The sequence below is a fragment of the Phoxinus phoxinus genome, assembly GCF_949152265.1.
Source record: "Phoxinus phoxinus genome assembly, chromosome: 11".
In the NCBI taxonomy this organism is placed as follows: domain Eukaryota; kingdom Metazoa; phylum Chordata; class Actinopteri; order Cypriniformes; family Leuciscidae; genus Phoxinus; species Phoxinus phoxinus.
Window position 1 is genome coordinate 8832019 of NC_136886.1, and position 24714 is coordinate 8856732.

At 36.5% G+C, this 24714-nt stretch overlaps 1 protein-coding gene across 4 annotated transcripts in view; it reads left to right on the top strand.

Moving 5' to 3' along the window:
• Positions 1-24542, top strand: part of lrrn1 (leucine rich repeat neuronal 1) — a 53054-nt gene extending 28512 nt beyond the window's left edge. Inside the window, exons 1-2 of one of the 4 annotated variants that reach the window (XM_079627350.1) lie at positions 13917-14384; positions 21374-24536. In XM_079627350.1, coding sequence (XP_079483476.1) covers positions 21610-23763 — 2154 coding nt within the window. In that variant the 5' untranslated portion in view covers positions 13917-14384; positions 21374-21609 and the 3' untranslated portion in view covers positions 23764-24536. Of the gene's footprint in view, positions 1-13916; positions 14385-15167; positions 15918-21373 lie in introns of those variants that run through there. The other 3 variants (XM_079627351.1, XM_079627349.1, XM_079627352.1) reach the window with 3 other exon arrangements.
• Positions 24543-24714: the final 172 nt, after the last annotated feature.

A 24714-nucleotide genomic window follows, 5' to 3' on the forward strand; every position in this document is an offset into this window, starting at 1 on the left:
TTCAAATGATACTTCTGATCATATTTCTTCTTCGCAAAACTGTTTTTGCTGACAGGACGGACAGACAAATTGCAGTGAGAGACACAGTTTTAACCCTGTGTCACAACACATCACTAACGCTCTGTCAGTTGTCTGTTCTAACTCACAATAAAGCGGCATGGCAGAACTGACTGCAGAGCCAGATAATTCATTCTGAATGATATGTTGTCTCCTGAATGAGAGCCTTATTTAACATGACAAGCCAAATCAACCCATTTCCCATCCAAGACTTGTAAGTGTCATTTCATGCAATTGTGGTGCAAACGAATCTAATATTATAGTTTTTAAATGATGAGAGGTGTAACAAGTCATATATATATATATATATATATATATTAACAATATATAGGACATTTTATTGTCATTATAATCCTACACACTCAGATATCCCTTTCTTTTAAGGATACTCAGAAGGACTGAAATATGTAGAATAGGACTATGCAGAAGTTACCTTGCTTTGATTGCCATACCCCTTTTCACAGCATGACTTAAAATTTACCTCCTGTTGTGCAACAACATTCATGTATTAACATGATAAACTCCCAGGGTACAGAATCACTTCAATCCTGATAGTTTTTTTGTTCATGTCTGCCTCAACATTTACCTGTTGTGGAATATTGCAACATCCAGGATCTCCAAATAATCCGCATCCCAAGATGATTTTAGCCTTCATTTCAACGAATAAAGGTTAGCATAAATAATTTTTTTCTGCCCTTTATATTTTTTTATTATTATTTACATCTGAATTGATAACTCAGTCATGTCTCTTTTTTTTGTAATAAAATAGTCCACATTTTCTCCACTTCACTCTGACTTGTTCTCTCTGTTAATATGTTTAGGCCCAATGATTTTCTGGTAATTATGGTCTGGATGAAACAACTTGATGAAACATGATGTGGTGACCGCAGAATATTTACTATGTGGAAAAAGGTTGAGATATTCCCTGTGGATGTTGCATGCTGAGAAGAATTCATTTGCAATTATTCAGAATAGCTTGGTCAGTTAATTAGTCAGCCAGCTCCCAGTAGAGTAAGGTTTTCTAAATTGTCTTGATTTCAGCCAGGAGACCGAGACGTCTCTTTAACATACAAGAGTATGAGTGGTGTCCCACAATGCCTTTGAGAACTTGCCCATGCAGCACACATTCAAGCAAATAGGCACATTTTAATATGCAGACACTTTTTACATTTGCAGGAACAATTTTGTGAATTCTTTGGATTTTTTCTTTTAACTTCGATCAGTTATGACTAATTTATGCAAAAATCCATTTAAATGTATTATTACATACATTCTTCAATATGTAATACTTTTCTTCACATATTTCTGTGAGTGCATGCATATTAAATAGTCAGTATGATACATAACCTGATATTTGTATGCCATTAAAAGTAAAGTCAGAGTTGTGCATTTAATTTTTAGTTGCTATTCACCACTGATAAAAAGAGGATCTAAGCACACGGCACTACAACTCAGAATCGGTTTTTGGTCTTTTTGGATAGAGAACAGAAACAGAGATGTTATTACTGTTAATTTATTCATAAGGCATCTGTAACATTTCCATTTCATGTTCTTATTCAATTGCTAACAATGAAAGATGCAGTGAACTGAGTTGTCCTTATTTCACTTAGCAAAGTTGTTACTTTATTTCAGGAAACAATACCCTTTCAGCATAAGCCGGTCACCACAGTTTCATCAATGAGATGCTGTATGCTCCTTGAAGGGATTTTTGTGAAAAAAAAAAATCAGAAATAAGTTAGCTGTGGAGGAACAATATCATTCTTTAGAGTTATGATTACATACATTTTGAGTTAATCAATTTGTATCAAGAGCAATTAAGCTTTGAAGAGTTCAGCGAATTTAGATGGACAAGGTGTTATTGAAAGCTAAAGTAATATCTGTTTAAACTGAAATCATATATAGTTCAGTGTTTCTGTGTCCCAACATTTCTTATCTTGCCAAGTACACTGTCGTTCAAAGCTTTGGAGTTAGCAAGTTTTAAATGTAAAAAAAGACAAAGAAATTTATTTAGCAATGATTCATTAAAAATCAAACGTGTAAAGATATGTAGTCTACTGTATAATGTTACAAAATATTTCTATTTTTCAATAGATGCTGTTCTTTTGAACTTTCTATTCATCAAATAATTCTAAACAAAAAAATATATCACAGTTTTTATAAAAATTTTAAGCAGCATAATTGTTTTAAACATTGATAAGAAATGTTTCTTGAGCACCAAATCATCATATTATCATTATCATGTTCGTTATTTTAGAAGACTGGAGTAATGACTGCTGAAAATACAGTTTTGCAATTTTAAAATATATTAAAATAGAAAACTATAAAATATTTCAGTGTTACTGTAAATTCAAATAAACGCAGCCTTTTTGAGCAAAAGAGACCTTTCAAAAATATAATAAACCATTTTAAATGGTAGTGTATGTCTTCATTTACTAATAAAATTAGTTTCTTCAAACTCATACTGTATTGTACTGCATATCTTTTAGAGCGGTCATAAATATTGTTAAAATGTTTTTTTTTTTTATTAGAATTAAAATTTAAACTAAAATAATTGATAATGTGGGTGAAAACAGACTCACAAAATGTATTCTACTCAAAGTAAAAACGAATGTTATTTTATATTAACTGATTAAGTTTGATTAGCTGAGGCGTTTGATGAGATAAAAATAGGAAAGAGCACTGTGTTTTTTGTGGAGATGTGCGAGGGAGATGAGAAAAGATCTTAAAGAAAGTCTTAACGGATATTTTCTGTAACGTGTCATTCACACAAATGGACAACTTAAACATAATATCTTGTTTTCTTTACTTGACAAGTTAATAAAAAAAAAGTGTAATCATTGTAATATTTTGATAGCCCCAATATTTATTTATTTTAAATTGCCATTTCTCTTTTATAGTTGTTTTAGATCAAGCAAAATCCAAATTCTCCTTTTATGACGAAACGGTAGCTCATTGGTTTATTTAGTTCATTCCTCTGTGGGGAAAGTACAGAAACTTTTTTGGCTTCTGTTTAAGCTCAGATTTCTCCACTTAACATGCCAGTTTTCAAGGTTATGTCCTCTGCGCCAGCCAGGCAGGTTCATCCACTTCATTTTATGATGCATGTAACAATGACACTGTGCTCCCCGTGCCCTACGAGCACCCACAGGCGAGCACTCCGTGGTGCAAAAACGGTGAAAGACGTATTTATGGCACGATAGGGAGAGACATCCTTTCACATGGCAGTTCATTAAGATGACGCCTCCCACTAAGGGACCTCATAGTCACTGTGACTAATGTGTTTCCTGTAGCACGCATAGCAAATACAAACCTGGGGTTCATACTGCAGCATAGCCTGAAACCTCTAGTTTACTAATAAATGCTTTAGCCCTCTCCCTTGGCACTACATGGAGTGTGTGATCTCCAGGGTTTAGTCCTGGACTTAATTAGGCAGGTCCGGCCTGGTTAGAAGCAACTGGACGGGACATTACAGGAGGAAACTGTACTTCTGCTGTTATTTCCAGTGTCTGTGAATAATTTTGGTTCACGCAACCTTCCTCACCGGTGTCATCTCAGTTCTTGTGGGTGTGTTTTATGTGCTTAGTGATTTATGGCTTTCATTATGTACACTTGATGCAAATTAGCATGGAATTGTCTTAGTTTATAGCTTTGCATTCATTCATTTTGGCAGGAACATCATGGGTCATCTGTCCCCCACTTCTGTAATCGAAGAGGTTAATTGTCTCATTGTAAAGGATATTTTACTGCAGATTCTGGGAGTAAATTTATCTGTCATCGTTACAAAACCCAAGAGTGCAAGACAAAGAGGTTTATTTGAATTTAACTGTGGTAATTCAGTGCAACCAAAGCATTTTTTTCTCCATCAAACTCCAATATTCATCTGCATAAAGGGTTTGTTGCTCTCAGAGTTATTTAGGGATTTTGGTGCATATTTTGGCATAGCTTTGGAGAGGATCAGATAATGTTCCTCTGTCCAAATCACAAGCTGTGGGACCGCTATTGCCTCACTGCTCTCACAAACCCTTTTACCAGATCTTCCAATTGATTATACTGACCAAGACCTTGAGATGAACCATCAAGCTCTCCATTGAGCTCTTGCCTGTGTCACACTATTGTCTGCTTTTGCCTTCCTTCATCCATCAACTTAGGAAACCCCCATTACTGGGCAGATGTTCCATTCTCAACGGCGTTCCTTGAGAGCATGAGTTTCGGAATGCAGATTTGAAGCGTGGGGGTGGCAAGAAGAGGCTTCTTCTCCATCTTTCCCAGCCTCTTCTATAATGAGCCTACTCTGGGGTTGCGCAGCAGCCGTGAGTGTCTCTATTGAACCCTCACAGAGCGCAGGGCAAGAGCCTGGCGTCAGGGTCAAGGTGACAGCGCTTGGGTCGATGAATATGGATGACGTTGCTCCATCTGCTCTCGCTGCAGTGTGTAAACAAACACAAGCGTGTGAATAAGAGGCGGGTGACGCGCTCCCACAAAATGACTCTTGTGCGGTTAGTAATAGCAAAGAGACAACTTTCCCAGGCTTTACTGGGTAAGTGTATGTTTGTGCATTGAAACATACATGAAAGAAAGCAGAGTCTGCTTTGTTTCAGAGGTGTTGTGAAATGGTACTACATATTGCTATCACGTGGCTCTTTGTAAAGCTCAATGTAACAGGGCTCCAGACTAAATTTTTTTTTTTTGACAAAAACAACCAAACATTTGTGACAATTTAAAATCTAGTTGGGGATTGCTTTGTGCACATCCATATGTTTTATCAGATATTATCTGTGGTTTTAGATAAATTCCATTTTTAGGTCTTTAGCATATGTGCATGCAACAGCAAACACAGTGCAAGCTGTGATGTCCGATTTACAAACAAATGACAGTTTTGAACCAGGGGCCGTATTCTTAAGAATAAGGGGGCTTTCACACCTGGCACGTTTGACGTATGAGTCCGAGCACGAATGTTCACGTGGGTTTCACAGTCAATCGCAGTTCCTGTGCAACCGAACTCCGAACTCCTGCCACAGGTAGTTTGGGGTTTGGTACCCCGGTGCACTCCTGGGCCCGCATGACACTTTTTCATGCGAACCCTGCCCTGTTTTGAACTAAACTGCCAGTCTAAAAGCACCCTAAAATTAGTTTTAACTGTATTTTTTTCTTATTATTTTCCAACTTGTTAAGAAAAACTTGTTTTTCTTCTTTTTTTTCTAACTCTAATAATGTTAAGTATATTTTGTATTACCAAAAACATATCTGAAGAATATTCTAACCTTTTTTTTCTTAAGATTGTTCTAAAGACAAAACTTTTCAAAATCAAGAATTTGATTTCCTGTAAGAATATTCTTAAAAATATCCTCTTAAAGGATAACCTTTATTAATCATAAAAGATATAATACATATTACTGTTACTAGGGATGTGTACGAGACTATGATATGCATGATAATGTAAAAATGTCCACCATAATTACCTTTTGCTGATTTTGAAATTCAGGCACTATCTTGCTTAGGAACATTCTTACAAACATGATTTTTTTAAAATTTATGATTTGAAATTAACCAGGAAACCAGTTCTGTGATGTATAAGTTTGTCTGGGTTACATTTAGTATATTTAGTGAATTTTAAGATCCATATTCTCAAGATAGTGATAATACTATATATTTATAGTGAGGGCTCATAAAGAATGTTGGATATGTTAAAACTATAAACAACACAACATTGATTTTTCATTTTTTATTTAATTTCTTGATTTCTTTTTCATTTCTAGAAATAAACAGAGTTACACAGAGTTATACAGCTTCAAATAAGAGTCCGTTATCTACCCACAAATAATCCTGAAAAGTGCCTGAGATTTATGCTTGTATTCTTTTACAGCTCTCAGGGGGAGCTTGCGCTGTCTGCAAATTTAATTTACTCATCTGATACGTCTATGATTTTGTCCTCTTTCATGTGTTACACTGATAAGAATCCCAGAGGAATCTCACAGCAGACAGCAAATGTCATATTTGTATAAGTCCGGGTCACAATGGCCCTGCATGAAGATTGTGCTTGCATGATATTTCAAAAACCACAAAGAAGTTTGATAATCATGTATGGTAATATATAAATCAGTGAAGATTCATTGAATGTCTAAGAGCCAAACAAGAAGCATTTGAGTCATATTAAGACAGAGATTGCAGATGGCACTTAATCAAGATTTCACAGGAGGCAAAATGGATTATAAACTTAAAAGTTGAGAAGAAGCCAATCACAGCACTGTTGTACAAGCAACCATTATAAGTATCTTAAGCTCCTTGCGGTGGGGGGTTTTAACATTGGCTGGTAGTTTGGTCTAGTGTTTGTAAGCCCCATGTGGTCCAACTTTAAGCCCCTTCTGTCTGAAATGCCAATCAGCTGTGCGAAGTGAATGCGTGCAGAATTCACGCATACTGAATGGCAGTCTAGAGTTTAAAGAGGACTATTGTTCCCTGACTCTTTCTGCCTCAAACTAGCAGGTGTAATCCACAGTATGCATGTAGTTTAGTTAGAATCATCTTAAACTAGGGAGCGTGTGCAAACAATAGCAAAGTGATGCCCATATGTCTGTATATTTTTTGAAGCAAGACATCTTGATGGGATTTAAAATGGCGTAGGGGCCGTATTTACCACAGTTTTTTGTAATATTGTACATAATTGATTACTACCACAAGTGTGTATTCAGATCATAAAATTTTTTTGCTTTAAAAGATTTTTGTGTTTAGTATTAGAAGCTGCAAATTATAGCAAAATGTTCAATACATTTTGTTAACCATACTTATGTAAAACAACCAGAGACTAAAGATTACCATCTGTTACATGGCAATTCCTAAAATCCTATGGTTAGCTGCTTTGCCTATTTTGAGAGGAGTTTCTACTTTGTGAATTACGAGTAATAATTTAACATAATTTTCCAGCCATTCACTCTTCTTTGGTGGCCTAGTTAACACCGCTCTTCTGGAGAAAATAAATAAATAATGGGAATCTCCAAACTGCAATGGTTTTGCAACGAGACGTCCCATATCTACTGAAAGATATTGTGTTCCCAATTTTAGCCCTATATTGTTTTAACAACCACTAGGCACAGTGAGAGGAAGCAGTAATGTGAAGGATTCAAGATAAAGGATTGTCTGGATCTCAATCTGTGATAATTTAATTCTACATTGTGAACATGAGGAAAAAGTCAATATAGAGCCTTTAACGCTTCCTCATTCACGCAAATGACTGAGCTGCTTTCACATGGGGTGTTTGAAGCATGACCCAAAATATATAAGCAGCACGGAAACGGCAGTTAAATGACATTATTACAGTTTCATATGCCATGCTCCTTTGTGTGTTTGATATATCTATATATCTTATAAATGACAAAACAAAGTGTTGAATTGCTCTGAAAGGTAATAGTTACTGGCTATACAAGGGGAGAAAGTAAATCAATAAATAAGTTTCAGTTTTGCTATTTTTGTAGCAGATTTACTTTCTCCTTGTGGCCTTAAGCAAGTCACAAATACGCACTGTCAACATTTCTGAGTGCCTTAAGGTGTACTGTAAAAGATTTATCCCGAATGATCTATAGTGTCATTTTAGGATAGGGAATAGTACATATAGCTACTTTACAAACTAGCAGCTGACTCTCTTCTGCCATGTGAAAGGCAATACAAATATTCTGATCTTTTCCAGAAGATCCTTATACATTTCTTAAACCATGAACAGATTGTTTATTTAATTTAAGAAAAAGGCAAAAATGCATTTTGTGCAGATGTTCTAAAAATTCTAAGTCTATAGTCCTTATACCGTGTTTTACATGTATTTGTATACATACATTGAATGTTATTCCATGGTTTCAGTGTATAATACCTTTCTCCTTTTCTATATATATTATTTATTATATTATTATATTGAGCGTGTGTAGATGTACAATGTATATCATTTTTTTCCAGTGAATTATCCATCACAACACTGGCCAGACGCATACAGTAACTCATTTAAAGATTGTGTTGAATGGACTTATTTTTGATGCTGAGAAGAACAAAGGTCCTAGTTAAAAGACGAAATGTAAAATATAATCCAAATATAATCTCTCAATGCATTGGATTATACAGATTAAACTCATGTTTACATCAGTTCTGTGTTTTGCCAGGTGGTGGGGGATCAGTGGTTGAAAGTGGCACACAATATGATTTGAAACCTATGATAAAAAGTTTGTAGGAATGGTTGACTACTTCTTTTTTTACTCTTTTTTTTATTGCTCTCTTTCAGACTCACAGTGGTTTAGAGCTCTTCGAAAAATGATTTTATTACCACTATCCATGGTGCTGAAATCCTGAGGGATAAACTGCCTCCGAATTAGAGCAAAAAAGAACTGTTAACGAATGCAAATACTGCAGATATACTCATCTGGTTAGGTTTCTATATATATGCAACTTACATATGCATGTTTATCTGCATTGCTTATCAGATAGCTTTCATTTCTTGATTAATAATGTATTTTTTTTTTTATCTATTTGCGTAGTATGTTTATTTGAAAAAAAATTTTTTTTACATTTGAACCTCAACAGAGTTCCTCGAACATTCTATGAAATATTCACCTGTGAGGACTCTTTTTTCAGCATATTCAGAGACAGCAGTTTCTTTACATTAAATAAAAAATGTATACTTATACAAAATATATTCTGTAAAAAGTAGCTAGAATAAAATATACTGTAAATAAAAAAACTGAAAAATATGTACTGTAGATCTATATTGAATGGATGCATTCAAATTTTTATATCAACATTTCGACTCATATATTTATATAAAATGACTCATTAAGTTGATAAATTTATATTTATATGCATATATTTGGTTACCAGGCAGAGCTGCTTAATATTTAAACTACCGGTACATGTGAGCCAAAGTGAATCGCGGCGAAGACACTCCCTCCGCTGAGAATGGAGAAGATTTCAGGAGATGCTCTTAAACAATTAAATATTGCATAGTTCAGCTTTAAATTTTAAATAGGTGAGTATATGGGAGTGTCTCTCCAATATTTAAGCTTTTTGCATCCATTACAGCACATTTAAACGACATCTGATTGCTACAAATCCCTTTTTTGGTCCTGATTAAAAGTCATATATTCAATATATTAAACAATTTATTTTTGAAAAACTGTAAGACCATTAATTCTGTTCTTGGTCAATTTACCAAATTCCTTTTTTTTTATTCCACTTTTTTTCCCCCTACAAATGCAAAACATTTCGGCTTCTGTTAATCAGGCTTCAAGTGTTTTGTTATTGCAATGTCTGTAAGTGTGTGGATGTGATATGTAGCTCTGCATTGCACCAATTGTACTAATTCATTTTGTACATTCATGATTATAGACCTCCATTTTGAAGAAAGTGAGAAGTATAATTATGTTTGTAATAGGGGGAAATTGCAGTCTGACTGTGCATTTTATATAGAGGAGCGAGAGCAAGAGGGAGTTGACATGTGAACATGTTTTGCTATAGCGGATTAGATTCCACCATCAGGAGAAGAACTCACATGTTAGCCAGTATCAAGGCATCCAATCTGCCTGGCAACCGTTTCCGTGCAAGCATGAGCTCGCTCTGCTGTATGTGAGAGAATTCCTTGCACTGAAAGGATCTCCCCCACCCTTTCTCTTCTTCTTATCCACTCTCTGTGCAAGGGGTCATAACCCTGACCCTAAACAAGGTCACCATTGTGACCCCAAGACAAGAGATTTTGCCCTCAAGTCTCTCTCTTTGTTTTGGAGGAGGGGCTTCTATGAAGGCACTGTCATCCATCTCTAAGAGTTTCATGAGGCACAGCACCATGGTTTTAATGATTAAATATATTCTTTAAAAGTTGGTATTTGGCATTTTTCTTAGTTAACATTAAAATGATGCAACATTTGAGTTTTTAACTACTTCAAATGTTTATCACGTTTCTTAATGTAATTTAGTCTTTGATATCATTTTAATTGTTATTCCTATAGAGTCAAAAGAAACCACTATAATCAATCACCATAACCTTGTAGAGGAGAGACCACAGCGATTTGGTCACCTCCCACCCATGAGAAAGAGCAATACAGCTGGTGCTCTCATGCTTTGGGCTGGTGCAATCTGCTCCTTCACTGGTTCTTGAGCCAACACATCATTCCCCATGACCAGTAATCCCCTGGTTAAAGTCACTGATAGAATTAAATTAAAATGAGGGCGTTATTCTTTCTCTTCACTCAACCTACGCCTTATTCAAATTAGTCTTAATTTACTGCTCTCTAATGTTACATTTTCTGCGCATATTCACCTGAAAGTGTCGTACATGAGCTCTTTATTCAGGCTAGAATGGTAGGCATGGAGACTAGGTTTGGAGCAATGATGATTCTCTCCATGTAGACTCATGGGTTTGGTGAGGAAAAGCAATGCATTATGGAGGAGGTCTTGGAGTGGGCTGGAGAGATGAGAATGCCATAGAGAAAACAATTGTTCTTGTCTATGAAAAAGTGCATATGTATTGAGCTATTTAAATTGCTTGTGTGTGTGTTTGTGTAATTACATTAAGTCTATGATGTTGATTCCGTAAAATAGTGAACCACAGGAAAACGGGGGGCCTGTCTGCTTTGGATTATGTATCTCTGTGTTTATGTGTGTGTGGTTGTGTAGGTTTGTTTAGGTGTGTGAGATTTTGAAAGCTGATCATTCAATCAGGGATGCACTAAATGAGCTCACATATTTACACAGATTCACACTGAACATATTATTTCCTTTACTCACTGCCGTTTGGAGGTTAACCCTTCAGCGGTGAACTTTAAAATAAACCTGCACTGCAGCAGCTTCTCAGTTGTAACAATGTTCTCTGGGGAAGAACATACATTATACAAACTCAATCTGCAAAGGCAGTTTCAGAGTAGTATATTTTCTGTTTGAATATGGGGGCTTCTGGTCCTCGTCTTAATTTTTCTATAATTAGGCTATGTACAATTGTGATTTTTTTTTTTTTTTACTGTAAGGCAATCATAATTTGTGAAAAAAATAATATTTAAATAATAACACATAATTTTTACACAATTAAAATAGATTATTAGACTCTTTATTAGATTATTGTTGTTGTGGTAAATAATATATAATGTAATAAAAAAGGCAACCATAATTTGTGAAAAATTTCTATTTAAATAATAACACAATTTTTACACAATTAACATTGAAATTGATTATTTGACTTTTTTTTTTTTGATTATTGTTGTAAAAAAATATAATTTAATAAAAACATTTATGGTGGATTTTCATATTTTAGGATTAAAAGTCTGGGTTTGTGACAAGGGTAAAACCAAACAAAAAAGTTGATTCTCTCGTAAAAGTTTCAGCCATTTCACAACCATTTACAAGCACTGAATGCATGTACCAGCATCAGCAATTTGCTGAACTGGGCCATGTACAACTTGTCTCTCTTCTACAGAACACCAAGGCTTTAATGTGGCCTTATTGACTGACTGACCTCTGTCAGCACCCCATAGCCACAGGTCCCATCTGACTCAGTGCTACTGTGAACCCTCTCACAACAGATTCATGATTTTTTAAAACTCATTGTGGCAGATTAGACTTACCCCAGGCTCCGGTTTAACTTCTCTTAACCTGTGTCAGTCTGAAGGAGATGGTGGCCATTCTAAAGCAAGCAGGACTGGTTCAGAGATTCAAGAACTTGATTTTATCCAAAGAGTAGGTAACTATTTATCAAATAATTGATAGCTTCAATATTACATTATAGTTATGCGTTTTCCATATTATAATGGTAAAATGTGTAATGAAAATCATTTAGCAAATGGAAGAATTAACTCAAAAGATAGCACTATTTGTTTTTCAATATTATGTTCTGTTCTGCTGAGTCGTATTTGACATTACTTTATAAAATTGTGAACTGCTGTTAAGGGGTAGATATTTGTGCGTGGGCTGACTGAACCTGCCTGTGTTAGGCATGGTTTAGCATGCTGAGGGAATCCTCTGAAGCAGACATATCTTACTCTGTTTGCTGTCTGCCTTAATGGAATAAATCGATATCTTCAATCAATGAGTGTGACCTGAATATTCTTGCAACTGAAGCAAGACTGTAAAATGTCAATTTGGTCCAGTGCGCAGCGGTTTCTACCAACTTCTTGTGTTTGTGGTGTAACGTTATTTAGTCACATTCATTCAGTCATACGAGTATAATATCTTTGACTTACATGCTACCACATAAAGCAGGGGCATCCAGTCCTGAACCTGGAGGGCCACTATCCTGCAAAGTTTAGCTCCAACCCCAGTTAAACACCTGAACCAGCTAATCAAGGTCTTAGGCATTCTTTAAACTTCCAGGCAGGTGTGTTGAGGCAAGTTGGAGCTAAACTGCAGGACACTGGCCCTCCAGGACAGAGTTTGGACACCTCTGACATAAACGCTTACCGGTCAAAACAGTGTTGTTATTCTCTCATTTATCGTGGCATGACTTTTTTTTCTAAAACATTCTAAGATAAAGGTTTAGTTATGTGGGTGCATGTGTTTGATCCTCACCATCATATCACAAATCTAGCCAATGCACCTACAGCATTTCTATTTGCCTGCCAGCTACGGCATTTAGGGCAACAGTGACCTCAAAAAGTTTCCCTGTTATCTGCACCCACACACACACACACACACACACACTGACATCACTCCATCTGTCTGTATCCTTCAGTGGGGATAAAGCTGGGGGAGGCAATGCAGGAGCTGTATTCTCCACTTGCCTCCAGTTCTTATATGTCTGAAGGTGACTCAGAAAGAGCGCCCACACATTTATCCAGTGGTTTAAACTCATTGACTCTCTGGGTAATTGTGGTATCTCAATTCAGTGGAGATCAGATTATATTCAGTTACGCATGCTTTTGAATTAGAATCCCACAAAAACACAATTTTCTCATCTTTTTGCTGAAAATGTTGCTTTTTTTTTATGAAACTTAATGTTGATAAAAAAAGAAATTTCATGATGCAAGAATAAAACATTTTTTATTTTATTTTTTTAAAGCAGAGGGTCTGTTTTGATATAGTGCATATTCAGATATTAATACAACAAAATATTGGGCCATGAAACTTGTGTAAATTATAAAAAATGCTGATGGTGGTTAACAACTTTTTAATGCTAATATTGTTATATTTTTAGTTTTTGTTTTTGGTGTTAACCTTTAGTCCTGAGTTCGCTCATTGCTCCAAAACAATGTATTAACAAAACAAACAAAATCATTATATTTCTACAAATGAATCCTTTCAAAAGAGAATTAGAAATTAATCACCCCAAATTTCAGACATTCACTCTTACTGCATGATGTTTTCTCGTCAAGTGTGCTTATTGTGAGCAGACTAATTAACAGGCGAATAAATGAGCTAGGAAATATTTTCATCCGCCGCGTCTCATGAGATTTATTTATTTATTAGTATTATTTTGCATGTTATGTAGAGCGTGAAGTTGTATAACCAGCTATTCTCTTTTTCCATCATAACCACACACACACACACACACACAATTAATTTGTTTTTATTTTAAGCTATTAACAAATGTAAGCTTTGTTTTAAAACAGGAAATTTTGTCTGAAAATGTAATCTAGCCTAAACAATGCACAAAGATAGATGGATTAGGAAGAAAAAAAACTTTCCTCAAAGTGAGGCACCGAACAAAGGGACATTGTCTCATTGTAAATCTTTGGTGAGTGGGACACCATGCAGAGTCCTCCATCATACGTCAAAGAGGAGGAGGGAGTCAGTGGAAGACGTTCTCATAAGAGAATATCACCTCCTTAGCATTTCAGTTTCCACACCCCGCGTTATCCCCACCGCGCTCCCCCATGCCCGCCTTTGTTCGCATCACAACAATCCCTGAACAGATGGTGCTCTGCTTGGGAATTGAGTGACAGCCACCGGCTAGCAACCAATCGCCTGCTCGGGAATCAGCTGACTCGCCTGGACAGCGCCAGGTGCTGTCATCATATTTTCCTTGGCGACGAAGCCCGGGTTCCACAGTAACACGGAGACGCGGCGGATGGGAGCCAGTCAGCGGATTTCTGTTGCAAGGATCCATGCAAAACCTGACCATGCGCTTGGCGAAGGTTGCACATGCATATTCGCGGAGTGGATGTAACGAAATGATGCCGCTGTGATCGTTAAGCAGTTCGTCATACAGAACTTATGAGCGAAGTGATGGTGTTTATTATCTATGGATTTTCTTTAAGTGCTCATTCTTCTGTTCACAAGGACATAGATACTGTATCTACTGTAAGTGCATGAACCAGTCAGAGCGGAGGGAGGACTTCAATGCCATTCGGAACGTGTAGCAAGCCAAAGAGGTATGTTCAGATATATTTTGAAGCATTCAAATAGCTATTCCCTTTGCATGTTAAACCTTGAACCATGGGCAACTACATAGGTTTCATCCTGCACGGTGCAATAATAAAAAATAGCCCCTTACACTTATTCTGTAATAATGAGCTGTGCAACTCAGCCCAAAATGTGTTTCCTTGGTTAGATAAAAATAGATGGTATCTGTGTTGCTTTGCTTTTGAGGCTTCTTTTATGGATTGGATTTATGGCAAGCCATTTATTCATTTAACTAGTCCTTTCTTAACAGTACTTAGCCTACTTATTTGTGAATGATACTTATTTATAGTAGCCTATTATAATAAATAGTACTTCGTTCATTTTTATTATTATTAGCAATCCAATTCAGTTTCACTTGCAACTATTAGATAGGCTATTATCGTTAGATACTAGGAACTTTTCCAATATTTAAATATTTAACAGAATTCAGTTACACATTTTTGCAAATTGTTACCAGCAATAGAACCGTGATACTATTAGGATAGCTGACTAGTAGCCTAATAAATACAGGGGGATTAAATGTGCATTGAGTAGATCGTCAATATTGGATAACTTACTGATAATTACAATACAACTAATAATATAAAAATATACTAGTAATATAAAAAATGGATGATAGTTAGTTTAATAAATAACTGTTCAAGTGGCTTGCCATGCGGCGTGATTTACTGCATTTAATAGCAAGGACGCATTGGCTGTTGCTTGAGATGTTCAAGGGCAAAACGTGTGGGATTTTTCATAATTTATGGTTTGTTTATGAGTTCACACAATCCATGCTGGGTTTGTTAGAACGATAGTGTAGTAAAAGATAATGCCACAACGTATGTATGCCATGGAGTAAGCAGAACGCAAAGGGAATGGGATACGGTCGACTTTTTAAAAGCTTTGTGTAAAACATGAATGCAAAATTGCATTAACTGAATGGATGAAGCTTTTGGTTGCGTCTTGTATGCAATTGCCTACCACGGATTTACTTCTAATTCTTCCTAATTATCCCGTTTGTATTGTTAAATTCTTCGCAGTGACTCGTTTGTTGTAGCCTATTTAGTCTAATGAGTGTGATTTTACACTGTAATTGTGGCGGAAATCGATCGCAAACTTTGATCTGATCACGTTATTGCTGGCTTACCGCAGGCGCGCGCATGGGGTCTGGTTGGCGATGCAGAAATGTGATTTGCATCTCAATGTCCAGGCACTCTAGCAGATGTTTCGTTGGTTACTCATTCGAAATAAGACGCCACAACTTCCATAGGAAAGACAATAAACACGGGAAGACGTCTTTTAGTCAGGGAAGGATGTATAATGAGGTTTGAGGAGGGGGTTTGTATTGTCCCTGGGGACGCCACCCCTTGTTGCAGCTGTTGCGTCTGTTGCAGAAGTTGTTTTCTGACATTTGAAGAGAAGCGTCCTCATAAGCAACAACAACGCAAGGGAAAATGTCGGGCATATTATGAGATGAGGACAATAGCGTAGGCTGCAGGTGGTGGTTACATCTTTGAAAGGTATGTGGGAAAATATAATATTTGTGGAATATTTTTTTTTTTTAGGATTTTATGCCTCTTAAATACTTTTTTAGTCGAAATATTAATTAATATTATATAATGAACATTTTATAATGTAAATAAAAATAAAATAGGAAAACATTATAATGTGGATAAAATAGGTGACAGTCGGTGAAATAAAAACTGTTTTATCAATATTATTTTTCGAAATGAGTCTTGTTACCTGTTATATTTATAGAAAACACTACTGTATTGTTTAAAGATGTGTGTATGAAAGTCCTTTTATATATAAATATATAAAATGTTTTTTTTTTCTTTGTCATTCATTGGAATATTATTATGTCACTTCTACTACCTTGTAGACTGTGGTTTATCATGACATAAGATATTATAGACAGATGTGAGACGGTCTGGAGCTGTAAAAGGCCTGTTATTGTTTTGTCCTATGTGCATGTGAATGTATCAGTCTGTTGATTAGAAGCAACAGTTCCATGTAGTAGTGAAAAGAACTAGTATAGCTCGTGTTGGTCACAGAGATAAAGAGTGGAATAGACCAAGCAGCTGTTCGACTAATTCTGTGACCATAATCTGGTTAAGAAATCACTCTGCAAAGGAAATGTTTGGAAAGCAGGTAAAGGAGGAAAATACATTCTGTTCTTATAAATAAGACAGGACTGTATGCATTGTAATTATTTTGTTTATGTATTTTGATCTTGAAATCTAGGACGATTAAAATGGTTTGTTCACATGCCATTATTCTAGGCTATTTGAGGTTTTGAGTTTTAGAAATTCTGGGATTCACTTAGCAACATTTGTAAGTGCTAATAGTTGGAAACTGAAATGGGACCTTTGGGGACTGTGCATTTACTCCTCAGCACTTATCCGTGTGTAGTGACACAGAGACTCAATTTTATCGGCAATCAATGTTTTTATGCCATTCACAGTAGTCCCCATCTCTACAGCACTGTACCGCCCATGCCATTACCCCACAGTTCAACCCTGGGCAAAGCTATGATTCACCATGCAATTAATAATACCCCTCAGATTAAGAGTTGGCAAGCGTAAAGGGTCTTGGATGTTGGATGTGAAAAGATCTGCTCTCTTGGCCCTTTGCAAACCCTTTTTGATCCAAGAATAAAATTAATTACCATTAATTTCTCACTCACTTTCTGTGAAGGTTTTCAGGAAGTGAATCCTTTGGGGAGATTAGCAGAGAAAAGGCTGTGGAGTTAGAGACAAGAAGTTTGTGTGTGTGTGTGTGTGTGTGTGTGTGTGTGTGTGTGTGTGTGGTGGTGATTATGTCAAAAGCCATTTTAGCAGGCCTTTAGAGTTTCTCCACTTGTTTATTTGGACTTTCGTATTGTATGCTGGGAATGTATTTCCAGTGTTTCCTCTGCCTCCGCCGCAAACTGTGCGCATATAGAGAGTTAGAAAAGCAAATACAGTTTATTTTAAGTCATAGGCTGTGAGAAACATCAACAAAATCAGCCCTGTTTATATCTGTAGCAACAAGAAAATGTTTCTGTTGCTATTCAGTAAGTGGCTTGATGAATCACTGAATCAAATCATGAACAACAAATGATGTGTTCTAATGTTTGTGTAGATCCTGGCCATTAGTAGCTTAGGCTTGTGTACCAATCCAAATACCATTATTTTTTTTATACAAGCATAAACCCATTAGTGTTGTTTGTAGTAGTTAGAATATTGATTTTCTGCTGAGATTTAAAAACTGCACTTTACCATGCTCAAGTTGAGATTTTGAAAGCATTGCTTAGTTAGAAGATAGGAGAATGTATTTGTTACCTAAATATCTTTAGGGTTTGTTTTTACAGCCATTTTGTAAGTTTCATTGACAGACTTGTATGGTTGTAATCATCTGAGCTAGAATTTGAGGCTACTTAGGACTTCACTCAAATCTCAGTTTAGCTTTTTGTGTGCAGCTCAAATAAAACTGCTAGCTTAAAGTATACATTTGCTTCAAACTTGAAAAAAGAACCTGTCAGACACTAGCAGTACTGTGACCCATAGATCAGACGTGCCTTCAAAACAGAAGTCTTCGCGATCTGCAGAGAACAGATCTGCATCTGTCGGGGATCTGAAATGGCAGGTGTTTCAAATGGGCTCCCATTGAATTTCACAGCTGTCATTTGTTATCTAAAACAAGGGGAAGTTCTGGATGACAGGCTGGACAACAGGAAGCAAGCTGGCTGCAGAAGTTCACATAATGAGGTTGGAATGGCGTAAATAGCCATTAATTTGCCTGCAGATTTGGACTCAGATCCTGTTTACTTACAAAGAGAAAATATTTATGAAGATCATCAGGATGTTCTATTTGCGGTCCTTAGGCGAATGGTGCTTTGAGAAACATTTGGTTACATAATTGCAGCTTATACACACTTTTCCCCAAATACCTCAGACATGTGAAAAGAGTATGTTGTTTGCATTAACTTCCTTATGAGGTTTTCATTTTTAATCATCATATTAACCATCATATTATAATAGCTTATGTCCTAATTTATAAGGCCATACTTTAAACATTTAAAGCCTCTAGGTAATTTTAAAACACTATGCATCAACATTAGTTTTACTTTGATAACAAGTTTGGCTGCCAAAAGATCAATAGAAGGCTCACAGAAGACTTAATGAAACTGAAGTGATGTCCGAACTACAGGCAGACAACTAGGCCTTAATCTAAAAAACATAAAGCTGACATTGTGGCTTAATTTTAAGCCCCAGTATTCTGTCTTAAATGAAATTGTGATCGCTGGATTATTTTATCCTACTTACTGAAAGGGTTTTGGCCTCCACTTTGGTAAATACTGCTATTAAGAGCTGAATCTGAGATTGACCTCAATATTGGTAAAAATGAAACGTAATTCATGTAAAAATGGCAAAATATAAGGGCATATTTGACCCATTGTTTACTGATTTTAAGCAATGGAAAATACTGTATATTTAAACAGACTGGCATTTACTCACCCTCATGTCGTTACAAACCTGTTTGACTTTCTTTCTTCTGTGAGAAGATACTCTAAAAAAAACTCAATTGATTGTTTTTTTCCATACAATTAAAGTCAGTGGGATCCATTGTTGTTTTGGACAACACTGACTGTCATTGTTTGGACAAAAATATTATTCAAAAGATATTCTTTTGGATTAAAGAAAAAATCATATAGGTTGGAAAGGTTAAAATGATGAAAGAATTAAAAAAATTTGGGTGAACTATCCCTTTAAGAGACTGCTTAGACATCTTGGAAATTGAGTATCATTAAAAGCATGGATCATATTCTGGTAAAAATGTGTTAATTGCTATTCCTGGAAAATGATGGAACGCTTTATTCCTTCTATTTTTCTTTCCTTTCATTCATCTGCCCCGCTTTCATTTTTACAGAAAAGTTTAATCTTCCATCTTAATTACCTTATTAAGATATTTCACATGTAATTGTATGATATATTGTATTACAAGCTAGATAATGTATATTTTGATTGTATGATTTTTCTTGTCCAAACCCATGCGATTTAACTGAATGAAATTCTCCCTCTGATTGACCTTTGCCAGTGTTAAAATACTGAATTGCCCTTAAAATATTGTTGGTTTCGCTCGCGTCTTTAGTAGTTTAGTTCCGCTTTCAGTGTAAGTGTCATTTTGTATTGCATTACGAAACACTTTAGGGACGGTGCTGATATCTCCGATAACACAGGCCGGGTCCATCTGTGTACTGTATAGGACTCTTTTATGAGAATTGCTGATACTGGCAGTTACAGTCAGCTTTCATTCTAAATTGCCCTGATGCTCTTTTGGCCACAGGGGGGAGATCAGGCCTCTTATTGATTTCCACTCTCACATTAAAGGACTCATTTACACCAGCTGTACCATGTTTCCTCCATTCATTGTCTTGGGGAGTATGAGACTTAAAATTGTTCAACCTGTCCAAGCTTTTATTTGCTGGTGGATTCAACTTCATGAGAGACTCCATAGTTCTGAAGTGAAGTTGGCATATTGTTGCCTCTTGTACTCTATATAATGTGGGTGAATTTCTTTATATCTTAGGTCTTTAAATCGTATGTTTCAGTTCAACTGTTTTGATAATTGCAGTTAAAATATGAACAATGCTGAGCAATGTCTGTGGAAGAGTATATGTTCTTAATGAAGGTGGTATTTGGCATGGACTAAAACCCTCTGGCTTGTGGTTTGTGTGATTGAATCAGCATTATCACCATATGGGATAACAGATGCGCCGTTCACTGCTCTGTCAAAGGCACAATAACATGCCACCTTCTTGTGCCTATTGCTTGCGATGGATTAATATGCTTGGTTATATCATTCCAAACTTCAACAAAACTCCTAGTAATCTTCAGTAATCTAGGACAAAACATTTCCTGCAGAATCAAGTAAAGCTTACCTGATTTGATAATGTTGATTTGATATGGTTTACATTTACATAATATCGTATTTTTATTTTGTTTTATTTGCATGAATGCTGCACAGAGGTAGTACTGTAGTTATTTAACTTAGATGGAAAACCATTTTGAATCAGTATTATGGTAATATCTTGACAGGAAAGACTGGATAAATGTGAATTATTTCTACACCTCTCTAATGTTCGGTCTTTGTGTACAATAGCAATAGTTTGATCACCTGAGAAATAATATTTCCTTCCTTTCTTTCCTATTGATTCACACCTTCAAGCATGTCAGATTGCTGTAAACAAAAGCCCCTGCCTCTGGTTTTCACATATTACTGTACCTTTATATTCATATACTGGTTTATTCTATGTGTTGTATTTAGAGGAAAAGATATAAATTATTGTAAAAATTAAAACAGGTATTTGTAACCTTATTCTGTCACAAAGTTAGGCAAATCTCTTTCCAAGTTTTTTGCTTCTGAGAAGTTTTATTTTCATTATTCATAATGCTTAGTTTATTTAGCTATTTTTGTGTAATCTACATACTGTATCTGTTCTAACACTGTTTTATAACTAGAACGCTTAGATATTCATATTATATATGAATATATAACATTTCTGTTTCATATTATGTTAATTGCAAAATGTCTGTAATTTTTTACCTGTTTACCAAAAAAAAATTAAATTAAAACAAGATTAGTTTACTTGAGGAAAAAGTGTATTTTTGTCTTTTTTTAAAGTGTCTTGAGAATAAGATATTTTTCCTTGTTTATTCTTTAAACAAGTGTTGTTTCAAGAATGTATATATATTTTACCTAGAAAATTAGACAATTTAAAAACAAATTGTGCAATGTTTGCTTCAGTCATGTGCATTTGTGCTTTAGTTATGTGAATTTGAAATTTTTTCCATTGTTTGAATCCATACTTTCTGTTTTCATCTCATATACTTTACGTTTATTTGAATATGCTTATATAACTTAACTTTTTATGTCATGGAATTGTTCCATTGAGTATTGTAACAATCTTTTCTGTTTGTTATTTTTCCTATAGGCCAACTCTCCAGTCTAAGGTTCACACTGTGAGGAAGTTTCAAACCTATATGAGCCCACGGGAACTTCACCCTTTTAAATCTTTCGGAAGCTCTTTGACTTCGCTGTTCAAGCTTGCAGAGGGATAAAAGGACTGTTTTGCAACACTTCTATTGAATGAGAATCTCACCTCACCATCTCTTTGGCGCTATAGGAATTCCAGCTCAGATCTGAAAGGGATAAACACGTACAGTCAGAATGGCAAGAGGGACATTCTTTTTTGTTGTGCAGGGCCAGATTTGTTTCTTCCTGTTTTTGGCTTTACTTGGCCTCTCTTCAGTTCAGAGTACAGAATGTCCGCAGCTTTGTGTGTGTGAGATCCGGCCTTGGTTCACACCCCAGTCCACCTACAGAGAAGCAACTACCGTTGATTGCAATGACCTTCACCTTACACGCATCCCTGGGAACCTGTCCGCTGACACACAGGTGTTGCTTCTGCAAAGTAACTACATTGCCAGAACTAGTGAGGAACTGGAGCAGTTACTGAATCTCACAGAACTCGACCTGTCCCAGAACAACTTCAGTAACATCCGGGATATCGGCCTGACCAACATGTCACAACTCACGACGCTTCACCTGGAGGAAAACCAAATAGTTGAGATGCCTGACTTCAGTTTGCAAGACCTCACCAATCTACAGGAGCTGTACATTAATCACAATCAGATCAGCTCCATTGCGCCCAATGCCTTTGCCGGATTGCGTAACCTTCTGAGACTCCATCTGAACTCCAACAGACTCAAGGCCATTGACAGTCGTTGGTTTGACTCAACCCCCAACCTGGAGATCCTGATGATTGGGGAAAATCCTGTGGTCGGCATCCTGAAATTGAACTTCAGACCTCTTACCAACTTGAGAAGCCTGGTCCTGGCAGGAATGGAGCTCACTGATATCCCAGGCAATGCGTTTGTTGGACTAGACAACCTGGAGAGTCTCTCCTTCTATGACAATAAACTAGTTCGGGTGCCACAGACTGCTCTGCAGAAGCTTCCAAACCTGAAGTTTCTGGATTTGAACAAGAACCCAATACATAAAATTCAAGAGGGGGACTTTAAAAACATGCTAAGGCTGAAAGAACTTGGCATTAACAACATGGGAGAACTTGTGTCTATTGATCGCTTTGCCCTGGATAACCTCCCGGAGTTGACCAAACTCGAAGCCACCAACAACCCCAAGTTTTCCTATGTGAGCCGTTTAGCGTTCCGTGACTTGCCGTCACTAGAGAGTCTAATGCTCAATAACAATGCTCTAAACTCCCTCTACCAGGCTACAGCAGAGTCACTGCCCAACCTGAGGGAGATCAGTATCCACAGCAACCCGCTACGCTGCGACTGTGTAATTCAGTGGATGAGCTCAAACAAGACAACCATTCGATTTATGGAGCCTCTTTCCATGTTTTGCACAATGCCACTTGAGGTTAGAGGCCAGCGTGTGAGAGACATACTTTCTCTTGAAACTTCAGGCCAGTGTCTGCCCATGATTTCTCATGACACATTCCCCAATCACCTCAACCTAGACATTGGGATGACGGTAGACCTTGACTGTCGTGCTATGGCTGAACCTGAACCAGAAATATACTGGGTGACCCCGTCTGGTAACAAAGTCATGATAGATACAGTGTCCAATAAATACCAACTCAGCAGCACAGGAACTCTGCGCATATCACATATTCAGGTGGACGACTCTGGCCACTACACCTGTGTGGCCCAAAATACAGAAGGAGCGGACACTCGGGTCACTGCCATTCGAGTCAATGGAACTCTCCTGGATAGCACCCAGCTTATGAAGATCTACGTGAAACACACCGAGTCCCACTCAATTTTAGTGTCCTGGAAAGTGAACTCCAATGTCATGACGTCCAATCTAAAGTGGTCGTCTGCCACCATGAAAATCGACAACCCTCACATCACCTATACAGCTAAAGTTCCTGTAGATGTTCATGAGTACAACCTCACACACCTTCAGCCTGCTACTGAGTATGAGGTCTGTCTCTCGGTCTCCAATATCCACCAGCAGACCCAAAAGTCATGCGTCAATGTCACAACCAAGCACGCCACATTTGCTGTGGAAATCTCAGAGCAAGGCACCAATACGGCTCTGGCAGGTGTCATGGGCACAATACTGGCCATCATCAGCCTAGGCTCCATCACGGTGTACATTGCAAAGAGATGGAAGAGGAAGAACTACCATCACTCCTTAAAGAAGTACATGCAGAAAACCTCCTCCATCCCCCTAAACGAACTGTATCCTCCCCTCATTAACTTATGGGAGGCAGACAGTGAAAAGGACAAGGACGGTTCTTCAGACACTAAGCCAACACAGGTGGACACAACAAGAAGTTATTACATGTGGTGAAGCTTACCAGACTTTTTTTCTTCTTTAGAGCACAAAGACACATCTTTACTTATTTGTGCAAAAAAAGACATGGAATTCTTTTTTCTGCTTTGCTTACTTGCAAGCAACTATTCAGACTGATATCTCTGACTTTTTAGTAGGGTGTATTGCCTTTTCATCTTCTTTGACTTTCAATATGGCAGCTTGTTTAGCTTCCGAGACATGTTAGTAGCTGTGCTTTTTCTTTTTGTTCATTATATTTTCATAGCACAGCATAGATAATGTCAAGGATTGACTTTGGGTCGATTGATGCTGTAGTACTGTATCTGATCCAATATTGATATGTCTTTGGCAGTATTCATAGAGAATGCATTGTTTCTTTCTCTCTTGCGTAAGACAGTTTAACTGTTGTGCACTGAAATATATTAACAAATTTGTCTTTGACTCCAGTGTAAGCTGACAAGGTGAGTTTAGACTTGATACACTGTCTATTGAAAAATGTTAGCAATTGTTCTGTAATGTTGTATCAACTATAATTTGAACATTTTGGATTTTCTCAAAAGTAATTTTTGATTTAGAACTTAACTTTGCAGATTTAAGAATTGTAAACCAGCAATAGAAATGTGAATGTTAAATAATTAGGTAGTAGAAAAATGCTTTTTTTAATTACTCAGATTCTTTTTTTTATTTGCTAGAATCTGTTAATCATTTAATTTTGTTGTAATTTACACATGCAAAATGTTGCATATTACAGCGCAAACAAAAATAAAATACAGTTTTGTTCTGATATTTTTTATACAATGATTTTCAAGTGTCATTATTCTAATTTTCTGTTCTATCTTTTGTAATTATTATTTCAGACATCTTATTTTCTTATTTCATCTTGGTTTTAATCAGCCAAATGCTACGTCTCTTGCTAATATCAAACATTCACAGGCTTCAGTATGCAAATTACCTAAGGAGATTCATAAA